General features: G+C 46.9%; 1 protein-coding gene across 4 annotated transcripts; it reads right to left on the reverse strand.

Annotated features, from left to right (window-relative positions):
- Positions 1-1683: 1683 nt before the first annotated feature.
- ZSCAN18 (zinc finger and SCAN domain containing 18) lies at positions 1684-15479 on the reverse strand. Of its 4 annotated transcripts, none has more exons than XM_025984445.2 (8): positions 15224-15479; positions 14547-14746; positions 8916-9455; positions 8201-8263; positions 7024-7115; positions 5763-5862; positions 4739-4831; positions 1684-3482 (listed from the first exon to the last, which is right to left on the reverse strand). In XM_025984445.2, the coding sequence occupies exons 3-8, from the start codon at positions 9316-9318 to the stop codon at positions 2719-2721; spliced, it is 1515 nt and encodes a 504-aa protein (XP_025840230.2). In that variant the 5' UTR covers positions 9319-9455; positions 14547-14746; positions 15224-15479; the 3' UTR covers positions 1684-2718. The 4 variants fall into 4 exon arrangements, with proteins under 4 accessions (XP_025840230.2, XP_025840231.2, XP_072616564.1 ...); XM_025984446.2 differs by having other exon boundaries at positions 14583-14746; positions 15224-15465; XM_072760463.1 differs by having other exon boundaries at positions 13509-14746; positions 15224-15432.
- Positions 15480-27082: the final 11603 nt, after the last annotated feature.

The raw sequence follows: 27082 nt of genomic DNA on the forward strand, positions 1-27082 counted from the left end.
TTATTTCTAAATACTTAAAAATATAAACAAGAAGAACACCATCTAGCTGTGCATTAAGGGAGACATCAGGTGGGAAATGGACGGATGGAGAGCCGGGTTTTTTTTTTTTAAGATTTTATTCATTTATGGGGATCCCTCGGTGGCTCAGCGGTTTAGCGCCTGCCTTTGGCCCAGGGCATGATCCTGAAGTCCAGGGATCAAGTCCCACATCAGGCTCCTTGCATGGAGCCTGCTTCTCCCTCTGCCTGTGTCTCTGCCTCTCTGTGTGTGTGTGTGTGTGTTTCTCATGAATAAATGAATAAAATCTTGTCTTCATTTATTCATGAGAGACAGAAAGGACTCAATCCCAGGTGCCCAAGAGAGCTGGGCTTTCTTTTTTTTTTTTTTTTTTTTTATTTTTATTTATTTATGATAGTCACAGAGAGAGAGAGAGAGAGAGGCAGAGACACAGGCGGAGGAAGAAGCAGGCTCCATGCACCGGGAGCCTGATGTGGGATTCGATCCCGGGTCTCCAGGATCGCGCCCTGGGCCAAAGGCAGGCGCCAAACCGCTGCGCCACCCAGGGATCCCTGGGCTTTCTTTTTTTTTAAATTTATTTATGATAGTCACAGAGAGAGAGAGAAAGAGGCAGAGACACAGGCAGAGGGAGAAGCAGGCTCCATGCACCGGGAGCCCGACGTGGGATTCAATCCCGGGTCTCCAGGATCGCGCCCTGGGCCAAAGGCAGGCGCTAAACCGCTGCGCCACCCAGGGATCCCAAGAGCTGGGCTTTCTGATAACAAAGGACCCACCAGTGGCCCTGAAGCTGAAAGTGGGATGCGCCTCAGACATTACCTCTCTGTGGCAAGAGAGGCAAGCTCGTGGGTTAGGCTGGGAACAAGAGTTCAGAGAGCAAATACAGGTTTTTAAAAACAGAATTACCGGGGTGCCTGGGTGGTTCAGTCACTTAAATGTCTGTCTTTGGCTTAGGTCACGATCTCTGGTCCTAGGGTTGAACCCCAGTCCAGGCTTCCTGCTCAGTAGGGGTCTGCTTCTCTCCCCCTTTCTCTCCCTCTGCCCCTCCTCACTGCTTGTTCTCTCACTCTCAAATACATTTAAAAAAATCTTAAAAAAAAATTACCAAGGTAGCCCGGGTGGCTCAGTGGTTTGGCGCTGCCTTTAGCCCAGGGCCTGATCCTGGAGACCTGGGATCGAGTCCCACGTCAGGCTCTCTGCATGGAGCCTGCTTCTCCCTCTGCCTGTGTCTTTGCCCCTCTCTCTCTGCGTGTGTGTCATAAATAAATAAAATCTTTATAAAATTTTTTTTAATTTAAAAAATTACCAGTGCTTCTCTCTCTGCCTATGTCTCTGCTTCTGTCTCTGTGTCTCTCATAAATTAATAAAATCTCTTAAAAAAGTTACCAGAGCCACACCCAACTCAGGATGGGGGTATTGAGGAGGTAGACAGTCCCAGACTCCCACATGTGACTGAGGTCATGAGATCACGTCCCTCCAAGGACACATGAGTGGAAGTGATGTGTGTCATCTCCCAGCTGAGCGAGTGTGGCTTTCCCCATTTGCTCCAGGGGTCCAGCAGAGGGCAGAGCCATAACAGGGACAGAGCCTGGATCCCCAAATCTCTACATGAAGCAGAGCTACCTCCCATCCACACACAAGCAATAGCAACAAACACAGACTGTCATGTGAATGCAAGAAATAAATCCTTTATTATGTTAAACTTCTGTGATTTGGGCATCATTGTAACAGACTGCCTGCTCAAACACCATGACAGAAAGAGGCACCAGTTTAATCTACAAGAAGCAGTTAAAAGTTTATGCTCAGGCAACAGAAACTATGCTGTAATATGAGATTAGATGCAAAAATCAAGATCACCTTGTGTAGCCCAAGGAGTAAAGTTCTGCTTGCCCAGGCAGACACATCTCATCAAACTTTACTGGTGTTTTCAGCCTGGTCTGATCATGACCCTCCAGCTTCTGAGTGAGAAATACATCTTACATTGTAACCAGGTAGATATATGGCTGAAAAGTTTCACAAAACAGTATTTGCCTTTACTACGTGATGAATTTTTACCTATTTAATTCTACTTCAGTTTTGTAATGCTGGTGGCCATCAATTTGATTTCACAATTCACTAATGGGCTGAAACACATGGTTTGAAAACACTGTTAGTAGGCTCCAAGCATTTTTGTGATCTTTGTTTAGCCACTCCACATATGTAGACACGTGCATTAACCAGGGAACAGTTTGCTATTGAGGATTTAGAAGTGAACTTGACATTGGCTGTTTATGAAAGGACCAAAAAGTTTGGACAGAAGCCCTGGGGAGCTCGAACAGGAGGGAGAGAAACAAGGCTAACTTCAAGAGCTGGCAGATCACACACTTTAAGGCAACTCTACACTTTGCACAACGACAAATGTTCTGAAGTGTGGGTGGTGCTAAAATGGCTATGGAAGAAAGGGGAATCTTCTTTCACACCTGACAACTCATGGTTGCATGTGGGCATCCACAAGGGTGTGTTTATAAGGAGAGAAGGGCTTCCCGAGGGCCCTTCCTGGGTTCTAAGTGCTTTAGCCACATTAGCTCATTTAGAAAACAGACAGACTTACATCCACACAGACACTGCAAGAAGCCACACAAGGGTTTCAAAGGAGCCTGATACATCCTTGGGAATCCTGGGCAGGCAAAGTTGCCCACTAGGGACACTTAAAAGCAAAGTGGCTCATCTCTGCGCCGCAGACTGCACGGGACTATCACCTGCCACACACCCCGGGAACCCACTGAGCCTCCCACTGGCACGGGGTCCACATGCAGCAGGGGGGGGTCCCAGGGCCCTCCCCAACGCATAGATCTTCTCCTTCTCGTGGGTCTTCTGGTGCTCAGCCAGGGCTAGACTGAAGTGGAAGGTCTTCCAGCAGCCCTGGCACGCATACAGCTTCCTGCCACTGTGGCTTCTAAGATGATCAATGAAATGTGAGATCCACGCAAAGGTTTCCCCACACTCGCTACATGCGTAGGGCTTCCCTCGGGATGCCCCAGGCTCATCAGCAGCAGGGGAGCCTGCAGCAGAGATATCCTGGTCCTGCCTGGCTGGGGACCCTGCACTGCGGCCAGCTGCATTAGGCTCCTTCACGTGGTATTGCCGGTGGTTGATCACACTGGAGACACACTCAGGGCCCTGCCCACCCACATCCTTCGGGTGGGGCCTCTTCCTTCCAAGGCCTTGGTGCGAGGTGGCTGGCATTACAGGCACAGTGAGGCTCTCCCCAGCTGTGCCCCTGTCCTGGACTGGCTCTCGGATTACTGACCGCCTGTGGGCTATGGTGACAGGGCCTGGTTCCCCCTCCTGAGGATCCAGAGCCTTCTGCATCTGCTCTTCTTCCTCCGGGGCAGCACCCGTTAGGGGGCAAACAAGAATTTCCCTCGTGAGCCTCTCCATCAGCGTCTCACACATGTTCTCTCTGCCTTCCTGCCACCTCCTGCCACCTGAAACAAGGTCATAATGTGAGTAGTCCCAATTCCCAGGACTCATAAGGAACTCATAAGAAAATGTGAGCAGGAACACTAACAAAAGGCAAAGGCCAGAGACTCAGAAGGGGCAGGATGGAAAGCGGAGAAAGGGGGAAGTGGGTGAAGACACAAGGAGTACTCTGGATGCACACCATCAGCCAATTCTCTCCACAAACCTAGGGGCAATGGATTTAAACAAGATCACTCAGAAGACTACCATGTGTCCCCCATCTGCTTTGCCTTCTTTGGCAATCCTGAACTCACAACTGCCTGCCTGAAGACAGTCATTCTAACCATGTCTTGCAGCTGAAGTGACTGAATTCTGGCCAAAGGGACGTGTGCACAAGTATTAAGGGGTGGGGAGGGGTCTCCTCCTTCCTGCAGCTGTGGATGTGAGCTGTAGTTGCCACCCTGAACCATGAGTGAGTGGACACTAGCAATGGAGCATGAGCTGGGGGAGCCTGTGTTCTCACCAGGAAGGGCCAAATAAGCCTTTGCAGAGTAAACAAACGTGTTACACTGGGGGTCCCCAATGAAGCATGCCTCCTGGGATTCAGGTCCTTGGGATTCACTGCCACATACACACACCAGCACACTGGATTGCCCACCTGTCCTGTGGTCTATGGTCTGTGGTCTGTGGGACATTAAGAATGCAGGACACAAGCCAACGCTTGCAAAGCACCTGCACAATGGCACTTACCCTCCTGGAATGCTCCCTCTATGAACCCAGATGCCATGCTGTGAAGAAGCCCAAGCTGGCTACTTGGAGAGGCAACATGGAGAGCCCAGGCTGAAGGCCTCAGCTGAGTTCCCAGTGAAAAGCCAGCACTAACGGCCACTGGTTGAGTGAGGCCACCCAGGATATTCTGGCCTAGTCAAGCCTCCAGATGACTATGGCTGTGTACATGGCCCAGCAGCCACCAAAGGGAAAACAGGTGTCTAACCAATCCCAATCAATCCACAGGATTGTAACAATCAACACTGTTGTTGTTCAAGTGACTAAGTTTTGGGCTATTATGCAACAGATCATTAAAATAGCTGGATACCTGCCTCCTGCTCTGACACCTGGGGGGGGGGGGTGGCAAAAAAATGGGACACAGGGTGGGAGAACAGTGAGGTCAAGGTGGAGATCTTTGCTGAGACCAATGGAGCTGTAAGGAATTTCCAATAGCCTCTAAAAGAAAGAAAGGCACACCCTCCACCCTGGCCTGACCACAGCTCTCGGATCTCACCTGAGAAGTTGCCTTCTGGCGGTTCTGTTTCAACCAACCGAAGTTCCTCTGTCTCCACTCTGCAGGTATCGTCAGGCTGGGCAAGCTGATACCCTGAGTAGGATCAAACAAAACAAAACAAAAACAAAAACTGAAAGATGTTGAAACCAGAAGGGAAAATAGCCAACAATGCAAAGTCAAATCCCACAGGCTGGCCAGGTGAGTACTGCAGCCTCCATCATCTCCTCTGCCCTGGGACACTTGCCAAAGCTGCCCTGCATGGAGCCCTGGAGAGCCAGGGGCTCCCACAACACTGGGGCAGGAGTGAAGAAGAGGGTCTCCTGAGGCAGAGCCAGAAGGGCCAACAGGGAGTGAGGGAAATTCAAGAGAGAGCAGTCAGAAAAAAACAGAAAACTGCAACCTTAATTAAGGGCTCAGAAGTCTGTGATGGCACCTGTGCCGTGGGCACAGATGTCCACACAACAGGAAAGACCCAAGAAGGCCAAAAGGCTCCATCTCTGCACCAAGAAGGATGGGAAAGTCGACACAATGGGATCAGGAGGCCTTTCCATATCCAGAAGTTTCAGGTCCCAGAGCAGGGCCTGAACTCAAAAGGCTAGGGCTCTGGCAGGACTTGAATGTGTAGATTGGGAAGGGCAGGGCCAAGGTGGGGACCTCAGCAAACTCCTTCACTGTCTAATACATATAAAACCCTATGGGGCCAAAAATAAATAAATAAATAAATAAAAGGGCAGCCTGGGTGGCTCAGCTGTTTAGTGCCACCTTCGGCTCAGGGCCTGATCCTGGAGACTTGGGATTGAGTCCCATGTCAGGTTCCCTGCATGGAGCCTGCTTCTCCCTCTGCCTGTGTCTCTGCCCTTCTCTCTCTCTCTATCTCTCATGAACAAATAAATAAAATATTAAAAAAAAAAAAAACACCCTAGGGGGCCTTAACCAAAGCCCCACGTGGGAGTTGGAATCCCCTAGGCCAATGCTTTTGGAAGAGGATGGAGGGGCTGCGTGAGGCCGTGGGGACAGGTCTTACCCCACAGGAGCAATTTCCGGAAAGCCTTCAGGTTCTCCTCTGCCGGGTCCAGGTGGCCCCATTCTCCCAGGTACAGAGGCACCTCCGGGAACGTCAACTTCTGAAACGGCAGCACCACCGTGGCTGAACTTTCCCGTGCATAGAAGGGTGGGCCCTTGGTCCCACGGTCATGGTGAGCACAACGGGGGTGGCATCATCCTAGGGGTTACCACCCACCACCCTGCAGGTCCTGGACGCAGTCCCAGGTTCAGAGGGCAGAGTTTCTCAACTTCAGCGCTAAGGACTCTTTCAGCAGGGCCTGTTCCGGGCACTGGAGGATGTTTCTTGATCTCTTCAATCGTGATGTCAGCAGCACCTCCTCCCCCACAGAAGTGGCAACAAGCAAAGCTGTCCTAGACATCACCAAAATGTCCCCCAGAGGGGCAAAACCACCCTGGCTGAGAACCACTGCTGTAGAAGACCCCAAAGTCTTCTATCTCCTCTATGCCTGAACATCACACGTGCCCTAGGCCAGCACCCAGGAGACAGGGGTGACCAGGACAGCCATGCTCGCTGCCCTCAGGAGAAGCAGAGGAAAGGGCACAGCCAGGCCCACAGAAGGGCAAGGGGCATGGGAGTGAGGAGGGGAGCCTGCAGGATGGGGCCAGCTGGCACAGCAGGAAGTAAGGATGCGGCTGTGGCTAGCAGCAACAGTGCACCTCGGAAGAAATGAATGGTGCACTAGTCACGGCCAGAGGGACAAGGGCCAGGGAGTTGCCACAAACTGGGTTAGTGGGTGGGGAGCTAACAGAAAAGGACCACCTGGGGCAGCCCAGGTGGCTCAGTGGTTTAGCACCACCTTCAGTCTGGGGCCTAATCCTGGAGACCTGGGATCAGGTCCTGCGTTGGGCTCCCTGCATGGAGCCTGCTTCTCCCTCTGCCTGTGTCTCTGACTCTCTCTCTCTGTGTCTCTCATGAATAAATAAAATCTTAAAAAATAAAAAGACCATCTGCCCAGTAGTCCCATGGGGGCATGTGGACCCCTCCCAGAGACCTCTCTTTACCTCATCCCCACCATTGGCCGGGTTCATCTCTTGGTTTCCTGGAGAGGCAGCAGCCTCAGTGTCCAGCCCTGGAATCTCAGTCCACCCCCCAAGCTCCTCCCATGCAGCTGGTGGCCTATTCATGATGGGGGCAGAAGAGAGCCTAGCAAGTTAGGGTGACAGATCCTCCTCCTTGGGAACTGGTCTATGAGCCCCTGGACAAGACAGACCTCACCCACCTTCGGTTCAACCTTTGCGGGGTTGGCCTCTTCGGTCTTCTGGTCGCCGATGCACCCCTGTTCTAGAAGCACAGGGTCTGGAGTGGGACAAGCTGGGAGAAGGGGAGACAAAGTTGAGAAGACTGCTTTTTATACAGCTGGGCAGTCCAAACCAGTGAGGGAGCCCCCACCTTGCACAAGAAAAAGAGTGAAGAGTTCTCAGACTAAGAAGGGAGGCCTGAGTGCTCATGCACAGCAGGTCCCAGGCTCAAGGGACCCCACAACTGTCCTCAACTGACAGAGCAGAACGAACCAAGAAGAAAGCAAAAAGAATCTCAAGGTCAGTAGGGGCCCCAGAAATGTGAACTAAAGCCACAAAGCAGATAACACTTTCATATCCATCAGCTTGTTGGCAATCTTAGACAGCAATGACATACAGTGCTGGTAGAGATGTGGCGAAATGGGCACCCATGTGCCCATGTGCCCGTGTTACAAAACTTCTATAAAGCCATGCAGAAATGCCCTTTGTGCAGTGATCCCGAGGAACCCATCTACACAGACAAAACCTCCCACACTAGATACAGGCCTGAGCCCATTTTACAGCACATTTACAGGAAGAGGAAGAACCTTAATGGCAGTAAATTGCAACTCCAAGACAAAGAGGGCAGATCCTGTGAAATGCTATCAAAGTAAGGACATGGCACTGGGTATCTGGCCACAGCCTGGAGGGGCCTGGGTGGAGAAGACGTTGCTCTATGCAAACAGCGTGAGCTCAGGCTCAGGCTGCAGTAGTACATCACCTGCAGGGAAACTGGCCACAAACCCTCTGAGCAGACTTGTGGGTAAGATATGTGTGCATGTAAGAGATGTACAGAAACACATGAAGGAACATAAACCTGGCTCCTTTAGTTTTAGGGGGCATGTGCAGAGGAGAGATTATTACTTTTTTCTTTGTATCTCAATGCTTTTCACTATTTATAGTAAACCCATATATGATTTGTATAATCTTTGAAAACAAATTTAATTATAAATACTCGTTACACTGACCAGAGCCTACAGAAGAAGTCAGCACAGACTCTGAGGCCTTGGTTATCTGGCCTCCCTCTGGCTCCCATGATAACCTGCATGGTGACTCCCTCCCACTCTCCACCAACCAAACCAAGGCCAATATCTGCCCAAGGGCTAACTGGTCACTCACAGGTGTCAGGAGGTGCCTGGGTCTCATTGGGTTCCAGGTCTTCACTGGCCCTCATGGGCCCACCTGGTAATAACAGACAACAAATGCTCAGCATGCTCCTCACACTCCCCCTTGCTCAAAGCTGTAGAGAGCCCCATGGGAGACTCAACAGCATCCCTGCTTATACTCGAGGGGCGGGGAAGCCCCAAATTGAGAGATGTGCTAAGAATGACACAATAAACCTGCAGGGGGTGGACATGGACACAAGCTTCTGACCTTGAGCCCAAGACTCCAGGCCCCCATCACCACCAGTCCCTCAGGTCCCACCCTCAGATGTGAAAGAGACTCTGCCCACCTACCCCCAGTACTCCTCTTCTTACCATACTGAAGCGGGGGCAGAAACAAATGCCCAGAACATTTACTTGGTATTTAAAGGGCTGGTTCCTCCCTGCTTCCTTATATTTGGAAGGCAGATGTAAGGGCAGGTACCCCAGAAGCCTTCCTGGCTCATGAAGCAAGTCTGGGCAGGGTGGCGGGGCTGTATCCCCTGCTGAGAAGCTACCCCCCAGCTCAGGACTGCTCACTTCTGTGCTTCTTATATAGGGAAGGACTCAACTCTCAGGTAAGCCACCAACTAGAGTTTGGGCTCTATGCTGTCAATTTTACTGCTTCCAGACTGACCACGCCCCTTCACATTTCTTCCATGGTGTATTCTCCTCTGGGGTAGTTGCCTCACCTGGCTCTTCTAGGGCCTTGGTAAGGTCCTTCACCAGGGAGGCGGCCTTCTTGCAGTTCTCAGGATGCTGAGCCACCACCCAGGGCCGTACTTTGTCAGGCAGGACACTTAGGAACTGCTCCAGGACCAGGAGCTCTAGTATCTCCTCCTTGGAATGCACCTCAGGCTGCAGCCACTGGCGGCACAGCTCATACAGCTGGGTCAGGGCCTGGTGGGGCCCAGCTGCTTCCTGGTAGATGAAGTTCCGGAAATTCAGCCGGGAGAACTCAAGGTTGGTAGGAACCTTCCCAAGGGCCGTCTTGGGCTCCTCCTGCTGGTCTCCAGCTATTGATCCTAGCATGGGCAGTTCTGGGGTAGTCAGGGAGCTCCTGGGGGTGGCAAAGGCTTTCTCCAAAGGCAACATCTTTCCAAACCTGCACTGGGAAATAGGGCTACCCAGGGACAGAGCACGTGTGATGGAGGGTGAATTCACGTAACTGCAGCTGCAAGGGAGACAGCAGGGACAGCGGGATGCTCCTGGATCTCAGCCAGAATCCAGACCTGCACAGGACAGACAAAGATGCCTACAGAGTGAGAAGCCAGTCATGGGGCATCCATTCCAAAGGAGAACAAGCAGGGTCCTCTGAGCTCATCAGCCCCACCCACCAAACCCGAGTCCATGCAGAATTATTTCCAAGCCATCTGCTTGCTAAGTATCAGTAGAGTTTTGTACTTTTACAGACAAAAATTAACATAAAAAGTAGGAGATGGAAACTCATTTTGTAAGACTGCTATTATCAGGTTAAAAAAAAAAAAAACAACTCAGGGCAGCCTGGGTGGCTCAGCTGTTTAGCACCACCTTCAGCCTAGGGTGTGGTCCTGGAGACCCAGGATCGAGTTCCATATTGGGCTCCCTGCATGGAGCCTACTTCTCCCTCTGCCTGTGTCTGTGCATCTCTCTCCCTCTCTCATGAATAAATAAATAAAATATTAAAAAGCAAACAAGGGATCCCTGGGTGGCGCAGTGGTTTAGCGCCTGTCTTTGGCCCAGGGCGCGATCCTGGAGACCCGGGATCGAATCCCACATCGGGCTCCCGGTGCATGGAGCCTGCTTCTCCCTCTGCCTGTGTCTCTGCCTCTCTCTCTCTGTGTGTGACTATCATAAATAAATAAATAAAAATTAAAAAAAAAAATAAAATAAAAAAAAAGCAAACAAATTCAGTCACAGCTAAAAGGAAAGCTACAGGATGATTTCACTTTTAACGATCTTAAAACATTACTAAACTCATTCCAACAATGCATACTCGAAACGTGATTATTATGCCAGATTTGGGTGTATCCCAGACCTCCTTTCCAAACAAACTTTCATGTTTGGAAGGGGGCGGTATCATGATTGCTCCTCTCAAGACAACTAAAAATACAGTTGGCCCTTGAACAATACAGGTTCGAAGGGCATGGGTCCACCTAATGTCAATTTTTTTTTAAATGCATACAGTATAGGGCAGCCCCGGTGGCGCAGTGGTTTAGTGCCACCTGCTGCCCCGGGTATGATCCTGGAGACCCAGGATCGAGTCCCACATCGGGCTCCCTGCATGGAGCCTGCTTCTCCCTCTGCCTGTGTCTCTGCCTCTCTCTCTGTGTCTCATGAATAAATAAATCTTTAAAAAAATATTTTATATATAACACGTTTTATATACTGTATTTTTACAATAAAATATTTGTAATTTTAAAGAGAATGCATTTACAGTATTATACTGTATGCATTTATTTTTTTTTTAAGATTTTATTTATTTATTCATGAGAGACACAGAGAGAGAGGCAGAGACACAGGCAGAGGGAGAAGCAGGCTCCATGCAAGGAGCCCGATGTGGGACTTGATCCTGGATCCTGGGATCAGGCCCTGAGCCACCCAGGCATCCCCATACAAAATATGTTAACCAACTATTTATGTTATCAATAAGGCTTGCAGTCAACAGCACACTACTGGTAGTTAAGTGTTTGGGAAGTCAAGAGTTATACACAGATTTTGTGTACATATTTATACTATGCCCTAACCTTCACCTTGTTCTGAGGACCAACTGTAGATCACTGGTCAACAATATCTATTTCTGGAAATGGCACAGGACTGCAGAGGTTGCCTGGCCCACCCACAGAACCAGGTGGGAGGTATACATTGGCCAGGAGTAGGGTACAATGGTGGGGGGAGAGGGGGAGACTGGTATTTAGGTCCTGGGAGTTCATTACCTGCTCGGCCCTCTCCCCACCCCCAGCTGACCCTGACAGATAGTGGAATCATTCATGAGAAGTGAGATTTGGGATATTTAGGTGAAATTTCTTGACTGTAACTGTTGGCAAACAGTGAGCAAGCTGGAGGACAGAACCTGGCAGGCCGCTACTGGCCAGGCCTCCAGCTGTTGGCTCTGGGCTCATGATGCTTTCATTGGCTGTGAGCACACAGGTACATGAACTCCAGCTCCTCCCAGACTCTGTTGGGTCTGCACTTCTCCCTTAATAACCAGAAGAACCACAAACCCCACTGGGAGGGAGACATCCCAGGCAAGAGCTGTACCCAAACCCAGTGAGAATGCTCTCCTTGACTGAATCAAAGAAACGGTTTTCTTCCAAACACATCTGAGGAATTAAGAGAAATCTGTGTGATCAAAGCTGTGGTGAGGATGTTTTCTCAGCAATCCCACTTTTACAGAAAAAACTGCAATATGGGACTGGGCATCAATGACCTCTTCCAATGAAAGTGAAGAAGTGCTCTAACATTTCACCAGGGCAGGGCCCAAGGACGTTGTAGCTGGGGGGGGGGGGGGGGGGTTTGATTCCAGTTATATGGAGTGTCCAGAATAGGCAAATCCACAGAGATGGGAAGTAGCTCAGTGGTTGCCAGGGACAGAGGAGGGGGTCTGGGTCAGAGGGACTGCTAATGGGCACAGCCATTTCTTTCTGGAGTGCTAAAATGTTCTAAAACAGAGTGTGGTGTTGGCTGTACAACTCTGAAAATGCGAAAAATTACTGAATTGCACTTTACACAGGCAATGGTATCTCAATAAAGCTGTTTAAAAATAGAGGGGAAAAAAAGGTTGGCAGAGGGCCAAGGGCCTACTGCTCCCCCTCTCAGAAGCTAGACAGTTGTCAGAAGACATGCCACACAGAGTTCCCGTTTCCCTCCAGGAAAAGAGAGCTATGCTGTGCCACTACCACCCCCTCACTCGCCCTCCTCCATTCCCCTCCCACACCCCTACCTCACCCCACCCTGTTCCCTACAGCACTCTTTTCCTGTCCCACACAAGTCTGGGCTCTGAAAGGGCCCCCCAAGGAGACCTTCCTTCCACCTCCACCTCACTCCCTCTTTCTTAGCTGCCTATCTGCAGCCTCCTCCTCTGGAATGTATCCCCAGGAGAGCAGAGGCTATTCACAGGCAGTGCCTGGCTCAGCATTTGTTAACTGCATAAAAATTTTTTTTAATTCATTTATAAAAAAATAAAACTCATTTATTTTAGAGAGAGCCCAAGAGGGTGGAGGGACAGAGGAAGAGAGAATCTCTCTCAAGTAGACTGCCTATTGAGCATGAAGCCCCACACAGGGCTCTATCCCACAACCTGAGCAGAAATCGAGAGTCAGACACTCAACCAACTGCGCCACTGAGGTGCAAATACATAAATTATTTCTAATTGGCGTCAGTTCTCTATTAAGAGGCATACTAACTATGCTTAATTTCTGTTGCCATTATCCTCATATCCGTCTATCTGGGATCAGGTTGGAGATATATTTGGAAGGTATTTGTAGAAGTGGGATACCTGGACCACTGGACATGTGTTGTGACCCGCAGCAACTCATAGGAGGTAACCTAACCCTTGCCACCCACTATAGTAGTGGGTGCCCCCTCCTCACCTCTGCACTGGGGACCCTCAGACCATAGCAGACACTCATTGCACTCTGTGGGTCACCTGCCTGGTTTCTGATGGCATTTTTTTTACAGCTCCCTTTCTTATAGGTAAGTAAAGTGGTCTCTGTACAGCTTGGTCTTACCAGTGTCCAGCTCTGTGGCTTTTCAGTTTGTGCTGTTTTAGCTTTAAGGTTCTAATATTTATTGGCAAATTTGCTTTTCTTTTTCCCTAATTTCTGTGTCCCAAAACTTGTTTATAAAAAGCTTCCTTCCCTACCTCAGGATTAGAAATGCCCTCCTGCAGTCACTCTGCTAGAGCCATGAGTGGCAAATGCAGGACAGCCACTCTAGTTATGACTAACTTCGCCATGTGATAAAAGCAGCCAAAGGACCTGTATGCCCTGGGCTGCCGTGCCCCCATGACCAAACAGGCTGCTGCTTGGCCTTCCAGACTCTACTCTTTAACCATGTTTCTGCCACTAGCTAATCAAGAGCCTCACCTAGCAAGAGAACTATTGCCAGCTCCACCCAGCTGGCACAGCCATACTTATCCCAATAGGCACAGGACACATGGAGCTCTACATGGCATACAGGCATATGTGTGGTTACGCAAGCGATTTTGGTTTTCTTAGGATGCCACAGGCATGGTCATTCTCTGCAGATATTTGTCTCCATAAAGTTACTTTCAAGTCACTAATATGTGGCTGCATAGGTCTCACCTTCCTTCATGAGAGCTTCACAACCTGGTCATGCTGCTGCAAGGATGTTCTTGCTGGGCAGAGGGACCCCCAGAACTTCCCGTCCCCAGTGTCCTTGAGTAAGGCAATTCCCCATTGCCCAAATTCCTCCTGGCTCAATCACCAGGCAGTCAGTCGGTCATTCCCTTCTAAGCTCCATCACACACACATTTTGGGGCCATCCAAGATTTGCCTCAAATGGGGATGGAAATTTCCTGGAGCTTAGGCTCCCTCCACAGACAAGTCCTGGGATACAGAGGAAGCCTTGAGGGGGCAGGGAGCAGGTGGGCAGGTGAGCTGAGAGGTCCCCAAGTGCTGTGAGCCTCCTGTGCGCAAATCCCTTTCACACCAGGCTAAGGAGAGCTCAAGCTTGACTCCTAACTCCTCAGCTCTATCTCCAGGCCTGCCCTGCCCTACTTCCCCCCCTCCCCACATGCTTATCTAAGGTGACTGAGGATATAGAGGGGCTCTGGGAGTCACCCAGTAATTACATATTCATTATAAAGGGAGGAAATAGTGCCTTTAGAAGGAAAAAGCATGGACCAAGGATTGTCTTTAACTAATCTGTTGTCTTCTATGATTCCTTCCAAGACTGCAAACTCTGGATCCACTCTCGAGGACAGACCCAAATCAATAAAGGTCCTACATAACTGGCCTGGGCTTCCCAAAAGCCTCAAACAGAACTCAAAAGACAGGAACTCACATACCCAAAGAACATGCAGAGAAACAACAATTTACATGTGGCCCTGGACTAGTCCTAGACCAGAAAAGGTACAGGACGTTGTTGAGTTGGCTGAGGCAATGGGGGACCAGACCCTGGTATACAGAGGTGGACGGTGGGGCTATCCAGCTGAGCCTCCTGGGGGTCAGCGGAGACACAAGACTGTGAGAGCGGAGAGGCTGAGGAGGGAGGAGGGAAGAGGGAGGGGCAGGCTGAGGGAGAGGAGGAGGAAGCGTGGAATGAGACAAGGTGACGGAATGAGAAGACACGGTGATGTACACAGAAAACAAAATACTAACAGGAGAATAGGACCAAAAAGCATGCAGTTCTAAGACCTTTCCTTAGAACTCTTCTTTTTTGTTTGTTTGTTTTTTGTTTTAAATAAAAGGTCTGAACAATATCCTCAGTCGTCCCCAGTCCCCTTGCCGGCTCCTCCAGGAGCAGCATCAGGGAGTCATTCTTGCCCGTCTCTTGGGTTTCTTCGCCCACCAACGGGGTCCTAGAACAGGAACAGACATCTAATTCAAAGTGAACCCAACCCCAGGCTGCAGGGCGTTTGAAGGCCTCAGGGAGCCGGGGGCAGAGACAACCCCTCCCCCCACGCCCCACTTCGGGCGGCTCCGCACCTCCCCCTCGCTCAGCTGGACGCACAGAGGGTACCTCAGCCTCCTCCCCGCTCCCACCCCTAAAGGGCACCCTCAACCTTTAGGTCCCTTCTCGTAATCCCCTCCCTCTCCCAGGCCACAGGAGGATGCCCTCAACCCTTCTCTATTCCCACATCCAGGGGTAGCCATGCCCCTCCACCTGTGGTCTCTCAGCTCCCCTCGCCCCTCCCTCGGGGGAATCGCACCCCCCCACCTCACTCCCACTCCAGGGGCTCCCAGTCTCCTTCCTTCCCCCGACGCTGGCCCCCACCCCAGAATCCCTCCCTCCCCTCCCCCACCCGGGGTCTCTCCCTGCCCCCACAGCAGGTCACCTCCGAACAAAGCTGCGCGGCACGCACTGGCAGGACCGCTACGATCTGCTCGGGAAAAGCACGTCGTAGCACCCTGCTGCCGCCGGCCAGACCCAACCCTTGCGTAGCGGTCTCAGGCCCGTTCCAGCCGCTAGGAGCTCGGCGCGATGGCGTCAGATCAGACTGCGCGTGTGCACTGGGCCAGGGCCGCGGACTACGACTCTCAGAATGCAGCGGGCGGTTCCGCAGGGCGAGGGCGGGGCGAAGATCCAACAGCGACCGGATAGCCAATCAGAGGCGGAACTAGCCTCGCTCAGCACCTAGGCCTCCCGTGCGCCTGCGTCATTTTCGAGCCTTGGCAACGCAGGGAAGAATACTGCTCTGAGAACCAGAGACCAGGAGAGACAGGACGACGCGGAGACAGGGAGTGACAGAAACGCGAGACCCCAGGACCGTGCATACCCAAATATGGAGAGATAGGGATAAGGAGACCAAGAGTTCCAGAGTATCAGAGGAGGGGAAAGACACAAGGGGAGGCCGACAGAGGCACGGAGGAAGGGGAGGTCCAGAGACAGGGAGGCTCAGACATGGATAGAGACCTAGGGACAGCGACAGGGTCAGGGACATTCTGAAATGGGTAGACCCACAATTGGGAAACAAAGATAGAGGCCCAAAGACGGGAGACCTTGAGATAAGAGGACCCAGAGATGGAGATAGAGAAGATGAGCAGCAGAAACGTGGAGACAGCAGAGATGGGATTCAGAGCCTGAGATCAACAGTAGTGTCTCTGGAAATGGAGGCCCGAGACATAGACACAGAGACGCTGATTCGCTGAGAGAGAGAGAGAGAGAGAGAGAGAGAGAGAGAGAGACGGGGTCTGCATATCCAGGGACTGATAGAATTGTAAGACTAGCCAAGCTGGCGGCTTCAGGAGTCGCTAAAATGGAGGAAAACGTAACAGAGAAGCAACTGGGGTGACTGATGAGCTCAGAAGCCCAGAAAACATGTCACCTCTTCATTAGATGGACAAGCAGGGCAAGGGCTAGGACGCTGCTTCCCATCTAGATAACAGTTTATAAGACTCACCATTTGTGCAAACTGACTTTTGTTTAATTAGAGAGAGGTGAGAGGGGCAGACCGAGAGGGAAAGAGAATCTTTAGCAGGCTCCCTGTCCAGGATGGAGTCCTCCCCCAGTCTCCATCTCAGGATCCTGAGATTATGCATGACCTGAGCTGAAATCAAGAGTGGAAGCTTACCTCTCTGAGCCACCCAGGTTCCCCTGTGCAAACTGATTTTTTAAAACCTTTATCTGAACAGGTCATTTTATGTATTTAAATACAACACTACTCACATTTTGGGGTATTCAGTTCTATGAATTTTAACTTGTACAACCACCAACACAAAACAGAATAGATCCACTGTAGAACAAACTCCTTCCTGATACTCCTCTCTCCCACCCACAGCCCTGGCAACCACTGATGTTTTCCATGGCTATAGGTTTATACTTTCCAGAATGTCACATAAATATAATCTCAGGGTAGGCAGCCTTTTGAGATTTGCTTTTTTTTCACTGAACATAATTCCTTTGAGATCCATTCAATAAATAAATAAAATCTTAAAAAAGATGCCCAACATTCATAGGAATTCATTCCTTTTTATTACCAAGTAGTATTCAATGGTTTTGATACACCACAGTTTGCTAAAATATTCACCCACTGAAGGACATTTTCATTGTTTCCAGTATTTTGCTATTACAAATAAAGCTGCAATGAGCATTAGTATAAATGTTTGTGTGTGAACCTTCATAAGTCTTCATGTCTCTCAGATAAGTGACCAAGAGTGCAACTGCTTAGTTATATGATAAGCAGATATTTAGTGTAGTAAGATACTATCATGCTCTCTTCCAAAGTAGTAGTAACCATTTTATATTCCCAGCAGCCATGTATCTGTGAACATGTTTCTCCATTCCTACTACCATTTGGTGTTATCGTTTTATTTTTTTAAGTAATCTCTACATCAAACATGGGGGTAGAACTTAAAACCCTAAGATCAAGAGTTGCATACTGCACCTACCAAGTCAGCAAGGTGCCCCCATATTTTTTAAATTTTAGCCATTCTGGTAGATATGTAATTATATCTCATTGTGATTTTAATTTGCATTTCTCTAATGATTAATAATGTTGAACATATTTCCATATTCTCCATCTATATATCCTCTGCAGTAAAACATCTGTTCAAGTCTTTTACCCATATTTTTGTTTAAAAAAAAACTGTTGAGTTTTGAGAGATATTTATATATTCTAGATACATTCTTTGTCAGATACATGTTTTGCAAGTTTTTCTCCCAGTCAGTAGTTTGTCTTTTAATTCCTATAACAGAGCTGTTAGCAGAGCAAAGGATTTTAATTGAAATGATGTTCAGTTTGTCACTTTTTCCTTTAATGGATCTTTTTGTAACAAGTTTAAGAACATTACTTAACCACAAGGATTTCCTCTTATATTTTTTCTGAAAGTTTTTAAAAATTTTTATTTATTTGAGAGAGGGAAAATATCAGTGGGAGGACAGTGGCAGAGGGAGAGGAAGAGAGAGAAGCAGGCTCTGGGTTCAGTGGAGAGCCCAACGTGAGGCTTGATTCCAGAATGACCGGATCATGATCTATGCCAAAGGCAGACACTTAACTGACTGAGCCACCCAGGCAACCCTTTTTTCTAAAAATTTTAGAGTGTTTTTACATGTAACTTAATCATCAATTTTCACTTAATTTTTGTGAAGAGGTGAAATTAATGTTGAAGTTCGTTTTTTTTCCTATGAATGTTGGGCATCTTTTTTTTTTTTTAAGATTTTATTTATTTATTAGATAGAAAGAGCACAAGCAGGGAGAGGACCAGAGAAAGATAGAACTAGGTTCCCTGCCAAGCAGGGAGCCCCATGTGGGGTTTGATCCCAGTACCCTGGAATCATGACCAAAGCTGAAAGCAGACATGTAACTGACTGAGCCACCCTAGCACCCCAGGCATCTTTCTTCTGACACTAACTTTAACACCAAATGTGTAGGATTCTTCCAACACCACCCAATTCTCCAACCCTCCTGGATGTCCAATAATTCAGTTCTGAGACTACCTAGAATTAGGGCAAACTCCACAGGCACACAAGACTATTCCCACTCCAGATGCCGGACATAGCCTACACACACTTCTGCTCACTGACTACAAATTTAGTGGATCCCCAGAACCTACCTCAGGCTTGAGAATTCACTAGAATAACTCACAGAACTTAAGAAAACATTTATGCTTACCAATTTAGCAATAAAGGATGTAACTTAGGAATATCCAAAAGGAAGAAATACATAGGGGAAGGTTTGGGAGGGGGATGGTTTACACAAATCTCCTTTGCATTCTCTAGGAATGCCTCCCTCTCAGCACATCAATGGGTTCACCAGTCAGGAAGCTCTCTGAATCTCCTTGTTCACGACTTCTTATAAACAAATCTTCAGCCCACCTTCCCTCTCTGAGGTCAGGGTGTGGAGCTGAAAGTTCCCACCTTCCTTCTAGTGACCATTACCCATCCTGAAGCTATCCAGGGGACCTAACCTAAATCACCTTATTAGCATAAACTCAGGTATGGTCAAAAGGGGCTCTTTATGAATAACAAGACACTCCTGGGATGCCTGAGTGGCTCAGTGGTTGGGCGTCTGCCTTTGGATCGGGGCATGATCCCTGTCCTGGGGTCAAGTCCCGCATTGGACTCCCTACAAGGAGCCTGATTTTCCCTCTGCCTGTGTCTCTGCCTCTCTCTGTGTACCTTTTATTTATAAATAAATAAAATCTTAAAAAAGAAAAAAGACACTGCTATCACTAAGGAAATTCTAGGGATTTCCTCTAGGAATGTGGACAACCAAATGTGTTTTGTTATATAATAGATACCCAACTGCTCCAACACCATTCATTAAGAAGGCTATCCTTGGGGCACCTGGGTAGCTCCATCAGTTAAGTATCTGCTTCGGCTTGGGTCATGATCCTGGGGTCCTGGGATTGGCCTGTGTCAGGCAGGGAGTCTGCTTCTCCTGCCTCTCCCTCTGCCACTCCCTTACTCGTTTTCTCTCTCAAAGAAATGAATAAAATCTTTTAAAAAATAAATAAAAAGGCTATCTTAGCTTTGCACATTTGTCAAAAATCAGTTGAGCATGTCTTTGTGGGTCTATTTTTGGGTTTCCTATTCTGTTCCATTGACCTATGTGTCAGCTAAAACCACAAACTTGGGACGCCTGGATGGCTCAGCAGTTGAGTGCCTGCCTTTGGCTCAGGGCATGATCCTGGAGTCCTGGGATCAAGTCCCGCATCGGGCTCCCTGCATGGAGCCTGCTTCTCCCTCTGCCTGTGTCTCTCATTAATAAATAAATAAACTCTTTAAAAATAAATAAAATAAAACCACAAACTTTTGGTTACTGTACTTGAATAATAAGGCTTAACATCAGTTATGCCTCTCACTTTTCTTCTTTTTCAAAAGTTATTTTTGGTACAATCTTTTTCTATTCTAAGTCTAGTGCTTTCCCATATAAATATTGGAGTAAGCTTGTCTATGTCTACAAGTTTATTGTATGACTTATTTTATTTCTCTCGTCTGTGTCTTGCTGAGAGTTTGATGAAAATTGCAGTTTGTAGGCTTTTTGTATTTTTTCTTGCCTCATTGGATTGGGTAGGACTTCCAGTATGATTCAAATAGCAGTAGCATAGAGCTGTCATCCTTATCTGTGGTTCACCATTATGATGTTGGCTATACGTTATTTACATATGCCCTTTTCAGATTAAAGAAGTTCCTCATTATTCCTAGTTTGCTATTGTTTTTTTTTTTAATTTTTAATTTATTTATGATAGTCACACACACAGAGAGAGAGAGAGAGAGAGAGAGAGAGGCAGAGACACAGGCAGAGGGAGAAGCAGGCTCCATGCACCGGGAGCCCGACGTGGGATTCGATCCCAGGTCTCCAGGATCGCACCCTGGGCCAAAGGCAGGCGCCAAACCGCTGCGCCACCCAGGGATCCCTGCCATTGTTATTAGGAAAGGATAATTAATTTTATCAAATGCTCTGTCTGCAGCTATTTGTAAGATCATGTATTTTTTGTTCTTTACTCTGTCAATATGACGGGTTACATTGACTGGTTTTCAAATATTGAAACAGCCTTGCATTTCCAGGATAAACCCCCTGGTCATGTTGCATTGTTGCTCTTATATATTACAGGATTCAATTTGCTTATATTTTATTAAGCATATTTGTATTTGCATTGACAAAGGACTATTACTCTGTAGTTCTCTTCCCATTGTCTGGTTTTAGTATCCAGGTAATGCTGACCTTATAAAATCAATCAGGAAGTGTTTCATCCTTTATTTTCTGAAAAGTGTGGAATTGGCATCATTTCTTCCTTAAGTGTTGGATAGAATTCATCAAAAATAATTATCAGGAAAAAAAATTATCAGGGCCTGGACTTTGTTTTGAAAAAAAAAAAAAAAGACTACTTCAGGGTGTTTGAGTAGCTTAGTCAGTTAAGCATCTGTATTTGGCTTGGGTCATGATCCTGGGATCCTGGGGTCCCGGGATCAAGCCCCAGGTCAGGCTCTCTGCTTAGCAGGTAGACTACTTCTCCTTTTCTCTTTGCCCCTCCCCCTTGCTTGTGAGCTGTCTCTCATTCAAAATAAATAAATAAAATCTTTTAAGAAACACAACTACTTTGATAGATATAGGCCTATTCAGTTTGTTTGTAGAGTGAGTTTTGATAGTCTATCTTTTAAGAAATTGGGCCACTTTACCTAACTTGTTGAATTTATGAGCATAGAATTGTCCAAACAAGACTAGCTTCTTTCCCAAACTCTGTGGGATGGAGATGTACCACAATGGAAAGAACACTGGGCAACATCTTCCTTCTCATCTCAATATACGCCATTACTCTGGGGCACACATACCTAATGTTCAACCCACCAAGACCTCATCTTTTCAGTGCCTAGAGCCCTGTCTCTACTTGGGTCAGGCATTCATACACACTCCAGCTGCCATCAGCCGCATCTTAGAGAGTCTAGCCCTCTTGTCTTCTAGTGCTCTCCCAGCTAGCTAGCTTCTTCAACTCTGCCCAGTTCTGGAGGCTTTTGGCCAATCATGCACACTAGAGTTTGGGAAGCAATGCCATCTATGAGCTACTGATGATGTTGGGAAGGCTGCTGGTGTCCCTTCTCTTTCAGTCTCGAGTCAGAGGAGAGTAACACCAATGTCATAATCATTAAGAGCAATAACAACAAAAGCAACAATAACAAAATATCATCAACAAGAGCAGCAACAATAATAGCAACTACAAGGGTAGGAGCAAGAGGGCAGAAGCAACCAGTACACACTGAACACTTACATCCGGGGCACTCTCCACACCTCATTTCTCTTAATCCTGAGGGAAGGGTTGTCCACATTTAAATGTGAGGAAGTAAGGCACAGTGAGGTTCAATAATTCACCTAAGATTACATAGCTATTGAGGTGTAAACCCATAAGGAACCCAAGTCTGACTGAAGTAAAAAAATGCTCTCTTAACCAAGACATTAATGCTCACATACGCCTGGTCCAGTGTTTTCATGCAATTTCATAGAATTTTTCTTTAACTGGGGCTGCGTTTCTTGTACAGGGCTTCTGAGCAGCCAAGGATTTTCTACTTAAATGAATACCTATTTATTGTCAGGCATAGGGTTTTCTTTTATAAATAAAAGGCCCAAAGTGCACACATGCACACGCACAAAATAGTGCACATATTTCTTCTTTTTTTAAAGATTTTATTTATTCATGGGATGCCTGGGTGGCTCAGCAGTTGAGCGCCTGCCTTCAGCTCAGGGCGTGATCCCGAAGTCCTGGGATCGAGTTCCACATCAGGCTCCCTGCAGGGAGCATGCTTCTCCCTCTGCTTGTGTCTCTGTGCCTCTGTGTCTCTCATGAATAAATAAGCTTTAAAAAAAAGAAAGAAAAAAAGGCTGCTAATGAAACTATAGCATGCCATTGATTACCCTGATATTTGAGATGTCAAAATGTGAAAACATGTATGTTATTTTTAAAGACTTTATGTATTTATTTGAGAGAGAGACAGAGCATGAGCCAGGGGAGGAGCAGAGGGAGAGGGAGAAGCAGACTGCTGAGCGGGGAAACTGATGCAGGGCTCCATCCTGGGAATCCAGGAACATGACCTGACCTAAGGCAGGCACTTAACTGAGCCACCCAGGCACCCCAAGAACATGTACACTAAAATAAATTAAATACAGTATACTCTTTCAGATTCTGTGTCATGAACATGAGAGACTCCTAACTCTGGGAAATGAACAAGGGGTAGTGGAAGGGGAGGTGAGTGGGAGAATGGGGTGACTGGGAGAATGGGCACTGAGGGGGGAACTTGATGGGATGAGCACTGGGTGTTATACTATATGTTGGCAAATAGAACTCCAATAAAAAAAATATACAAAAAAAAAAAAAAGATTCTGTGTAAGGAGTAACTTTCAGGGACATGCTTTTTCTACAATTCTGTTAAAAACTTGATTGTGGGGGATCCCTGGGTGGCGCAGCGGTTTGGCGCCTGCCTTTGGCCCAGGGCGCGATCCTGGAGACCTGGGATCGAATCCCACATCGGGCTCCTGGTGCATGGAGCCTGCTTCTCCCTCTGCCTGTGTCTCTGCCTCTCTCTCTCTCTCTCTCTGTGTGACTATCATAAATAAAAATTTAAAAAAAATTAAAAACTTGATTGTGGATTTGTAATGGGACAAATGTACTATAAGGGTGGTTTCTCCAGAACTCATTCTCTGACCCATTAGTTGTGCTGCCCAATGAAGTAGTCACCAGATGGGCAGTTACAGAGAATCTGAAATGTAGCAATGTCATGTTTAAATGATAGTATTTGGGATATAGGTGGGTAGAATAAAATGTTATTGACACTAACTTCACCTGTTCGTGTTCCTAGTCACTTTTTAGAAATGTGGCCACTAAAAAAATTGAACTTATATACGTGGCTCACATTATATTACTTCCTCCCCCCACACACACATTATATTTCTATCAGACAGCAGGACTCTGGAAGATCAGATCAGATCTCCAACTGGAAGCTTTCCTACCGAGAGTATATGTTTGCTCTTTGTCTCAGGTATGAGTTATCATATAAAGACTAGCATCGACTTAAAGTACTTTTCAATATTTTTTTTTAATTTAATTTATTTATGATAATCACACAGAGAGAGAGAGAGGCAGAGACATAGGCAGAGGGAGAAGCAAGCTCCATGCACTGGGAGCCCGACATGGGATTCGATCCCATGGATCGCGCTCTGGGCCAAAGGCAGGCGCCAAACCGCTGCGCCACCCAGGGATCCCAGTACTTTTCAATATTATTACTCATTCAAAAACTCATTCTTTTTACTCAAGAGTTTTGGCAAGAGATCTTACCAAAACCTCAAACTCACCATATTAGCCAAATCTTCTGATACAAAGAGAGGCAAGAATTCCAATTTAAAAATAAACATAGCGGGAATCCCTGGGTGGCTCAGTGGTTTGGTGCCTGCCTTTGGCCCAGGGCGTGATCCTGGAGTCCCGAGATTGAGTCCCATGTTGGGCTCCCTGTGTGGAGCCTGCTTCTCCCTCTGCCTGTGTCTCTGCCTCTCTCTCTCTCTCTCTCTCTGTGTCTTTCATGAATAAATAAAATCTTTAAAATATATATAAATAAATAAAAATAAACATAGCAAAAGAATTATCTGAATTTCTTATATAGACACAATGTCTCGAAAGTTTGTTCCAAGGAGTTAAAGATGAACTCTATTATTTTCAAAGAACTTCTCTTCAATATGAAGTCTCTGACACTGATTAAGTAAAGAGAATCTGACAGAGCCACTGTCACATTCACTGAGTCCCCACAAGTGTCTTTCTAGTGTGCTAACTCTGGTTTCTAACAAGAGCAGAGCTATTCTGGAAAATGTCCCCATGTTTGAAACACTGGTACAGGGTCTCCTGAGAATGTATCTTCTAGTGATTGGCCAGACAGCAGCTGCTCCAGAAAGCTTTGCCACACTGACTGTTCTTCTAGGGCTTCTTACCAGTATGAGTCCTCTGGTATCAAATGAGACCAGTGATATTCCTAAAGTTTCTGACACTGGTTACAGCCATGCGGTTTCTTTCTCACTAGCAGGAATATTCTGGTACTGGATGAGGTTAAGAGCTCTCAAAGTTTTCCCATGCCTTTTACACTCACACGGTTTCTCTCCAGAATGATTTTTTCCCCAAGATTTTATTTTTAAGTAATCTCTACACCCAACATGGGGCCCAAACTTACAGCCCTGAGATCAAGAGCTGTGTGTTCTACCAACTGAGCCAGCCAGGTGCTCCAGTGATTTTTTTTTTTTTAAATGCACAATGAGGTGACCATTGCAGTTGAAGGATTTTCCACATTCATACATTTATAGGATCTCTCACTGGTGAGACTTCTCGCATGTTTAATAAAGCATGAGATATTAATACAGGTCTTTCCACACTTTTGTACATACATAGAACTTCTCTCCTGTGTGAATTCTTAGATGGACAATAAAGTGGGAAACACTAGGATTTTTTCTCACTCTACATCTATATGGTTTTTCTCCAATATGAATTCTGTGATGCAAAACAAGGGAAGAGTAGTGGTTGAAAGACTTCCCACACTGGTTGCATTCACGGGGCTTCTCCTGTGTGGGTCCTCTTGTGCTTGATAAAGGCAAGAGCTGGCAATGAATGTCTTCCACAATTATAAAATTTTTATCTGTATGGATTCTTTGATACACAGCCAGGATATAATTCTTAGAGAAGGATTTTCCACAATCATACAGGTATAAAGTCTCTCTCCAGTATGAGTCCTCTGGTGCCCAAGGAGGTGAGATTTTTGTTTGAGGGACTGTCCACATTAATTGCAGTCATAGCATTCATCTTGAGTTATTTCTCCTCTTCTCATGAGAGCATGCACCCTGATCAAATTCCTTCTCATAGTCTATCCCTTTGCATGGCTGTCTTTCTCTGAAAATTACATCCTATTCACTAAGAGGTGCAGAGTGGTTGTAAAATCATCAGTTTGGGGACATCTGGAGGACTCATCTCCTGTTAGATTTCCACCAAGGTGGCTAAGTTAACCAACTTGGCTGATGGCTGTTCTATAGTCAGTTTCATCAAGTGTGTGACCTTCACAGCTTTTCAACAATTACATATGTAACAGGAATGCTTAACATCTGAGTCATGTTCAGAAAAGCCTTTGCTACAGGACCTTTTCCAGATGGAGCAAAGACTGAGCAGAGACTCATGCTCCATATTCACAACCTGTACCACAGCCTTTCACCTGAGCTTCATGTTCTTTTGGGTGGATGCTGTTTGCCTGAAATGCTTCTTAGGGTTTTTATTTTTTAAAAGATTTTTATTTATTTATTTATTCACAACACACACACACACACACAGAGAGAGAGAGAGAGAGAGAGAGAGAAAGAAAGAGGCAGAGACACAGGCAGAGGAAGAAGCAGGCTCCATGCAGGGAGCCTGATGTGGCACTCCATTCCATGTCTCCAGGATCACACCCTGGGCTGAAGGCAGCGCTAAACCACTGAGCCTCCCAGGCTACCCTTCTTAGGGTTTTTATGAAGCATTTCTACCTGTTCCTCACATTCTCAGATTTTTCCTAATATAAACAGGTATCATCCCTCATGAATCTTCCCGTTTTCATGACATTAGAAGGTTCCACCCCAACAACATCCTGACTTGATGTTTCAATTTTGGCCTTTGTTTCCCACGCTGGAGGGGAAAAGGTAGAAAATATTTGAATCCTTAGAGGGAAAATGAGTTAAAAGTGGTAGCACGTAAATATTAAAATTGGCCAGGCACAAGTCTACTAAAACTGACCCTCTATTCACTCTATGACACAATTTCACTCATAGGTGTATAACCAAAATAATGTGTTCATACATTCTCAGTAACATGCTTCATAACAACCCAAGACTGGACACTAACCAAATGTCTAAAAAACTGGGGACCAGATGAATAAATTGTGGCTTATTCACATGATGAAATACTAAACATCAATAAAAGTAAATAAACTACAAGTACACAAAACAATATGGGTAAATACCTCAAGCATAATGTTAAATGAAATTCAGACTCAAAGTGAAAATTTTAAGCTGTACACTTGTTTTTTAAGCATGTATATTTCCATGGAAAATTTTCAAAAATCATACACACACCGTAAAATAAGCCAGGCATACAAGGACTGTGTTCAGGTACAGACCTGCAGGGTGGTGAGAGCTCATGATAAAGGATGATAAAGGATGATAAAGGATGGAGCCATTTATATAGAATAAAAGTGGCTTTACAGATTTTCGATCTTAGCAAGGATGAAAAATATCTCCCAAAGCAGCTGACTTACCAGGAGTCAAGATGGGGTGGATTCTTAAGGAAACCTCCCCTCCTCCCTCTCCCAAAGCATGAGTAAGCAGTATCCTGGCCCTCTCTATGATATGTCAAGAATTCTAAGGCCATTTATTATGATCCCACCAGTTGCTATATGCTCCCTTGCCCATTTGTTCCACCCATTGGCATGTAACAACCCCATTTACAGCTCAGTTCTCTCTCTCTCTCTCTCTTTTTTTTTTACAGCTCAGTTCTTAATTGATTGATCATGTAGCTCCCAACCCTCTGGATCCACACACAGACCTCAGTCACTATAGGCTCCATTGAAAGTGTAAGGTATGTGACAGTACAGGTCATGATCCTAGTTAGACCCTGGATCCACCACCTTGCAACAGGACTAGAGGGAGCGCTGCAATGTACCTGCAGGTTTTCCAGGACCACAGCTGTTATAGAGCTCTCACATA

This window comes from Vulpes vulpes, chromosome 1 (genome assembly GCF_048418805.1).
Source record: "Vulpes vulpes isolate BD-2025 chromosome 1, VulVul3, whole genome shotgun sequence".
In the NCBI taxonomy this organism is placed as follows: Eukaryota; Metazoa; Chordata; class Mammalia; order Carnivora; family Canidae; genus Vulpes; species Vulpes vulpes.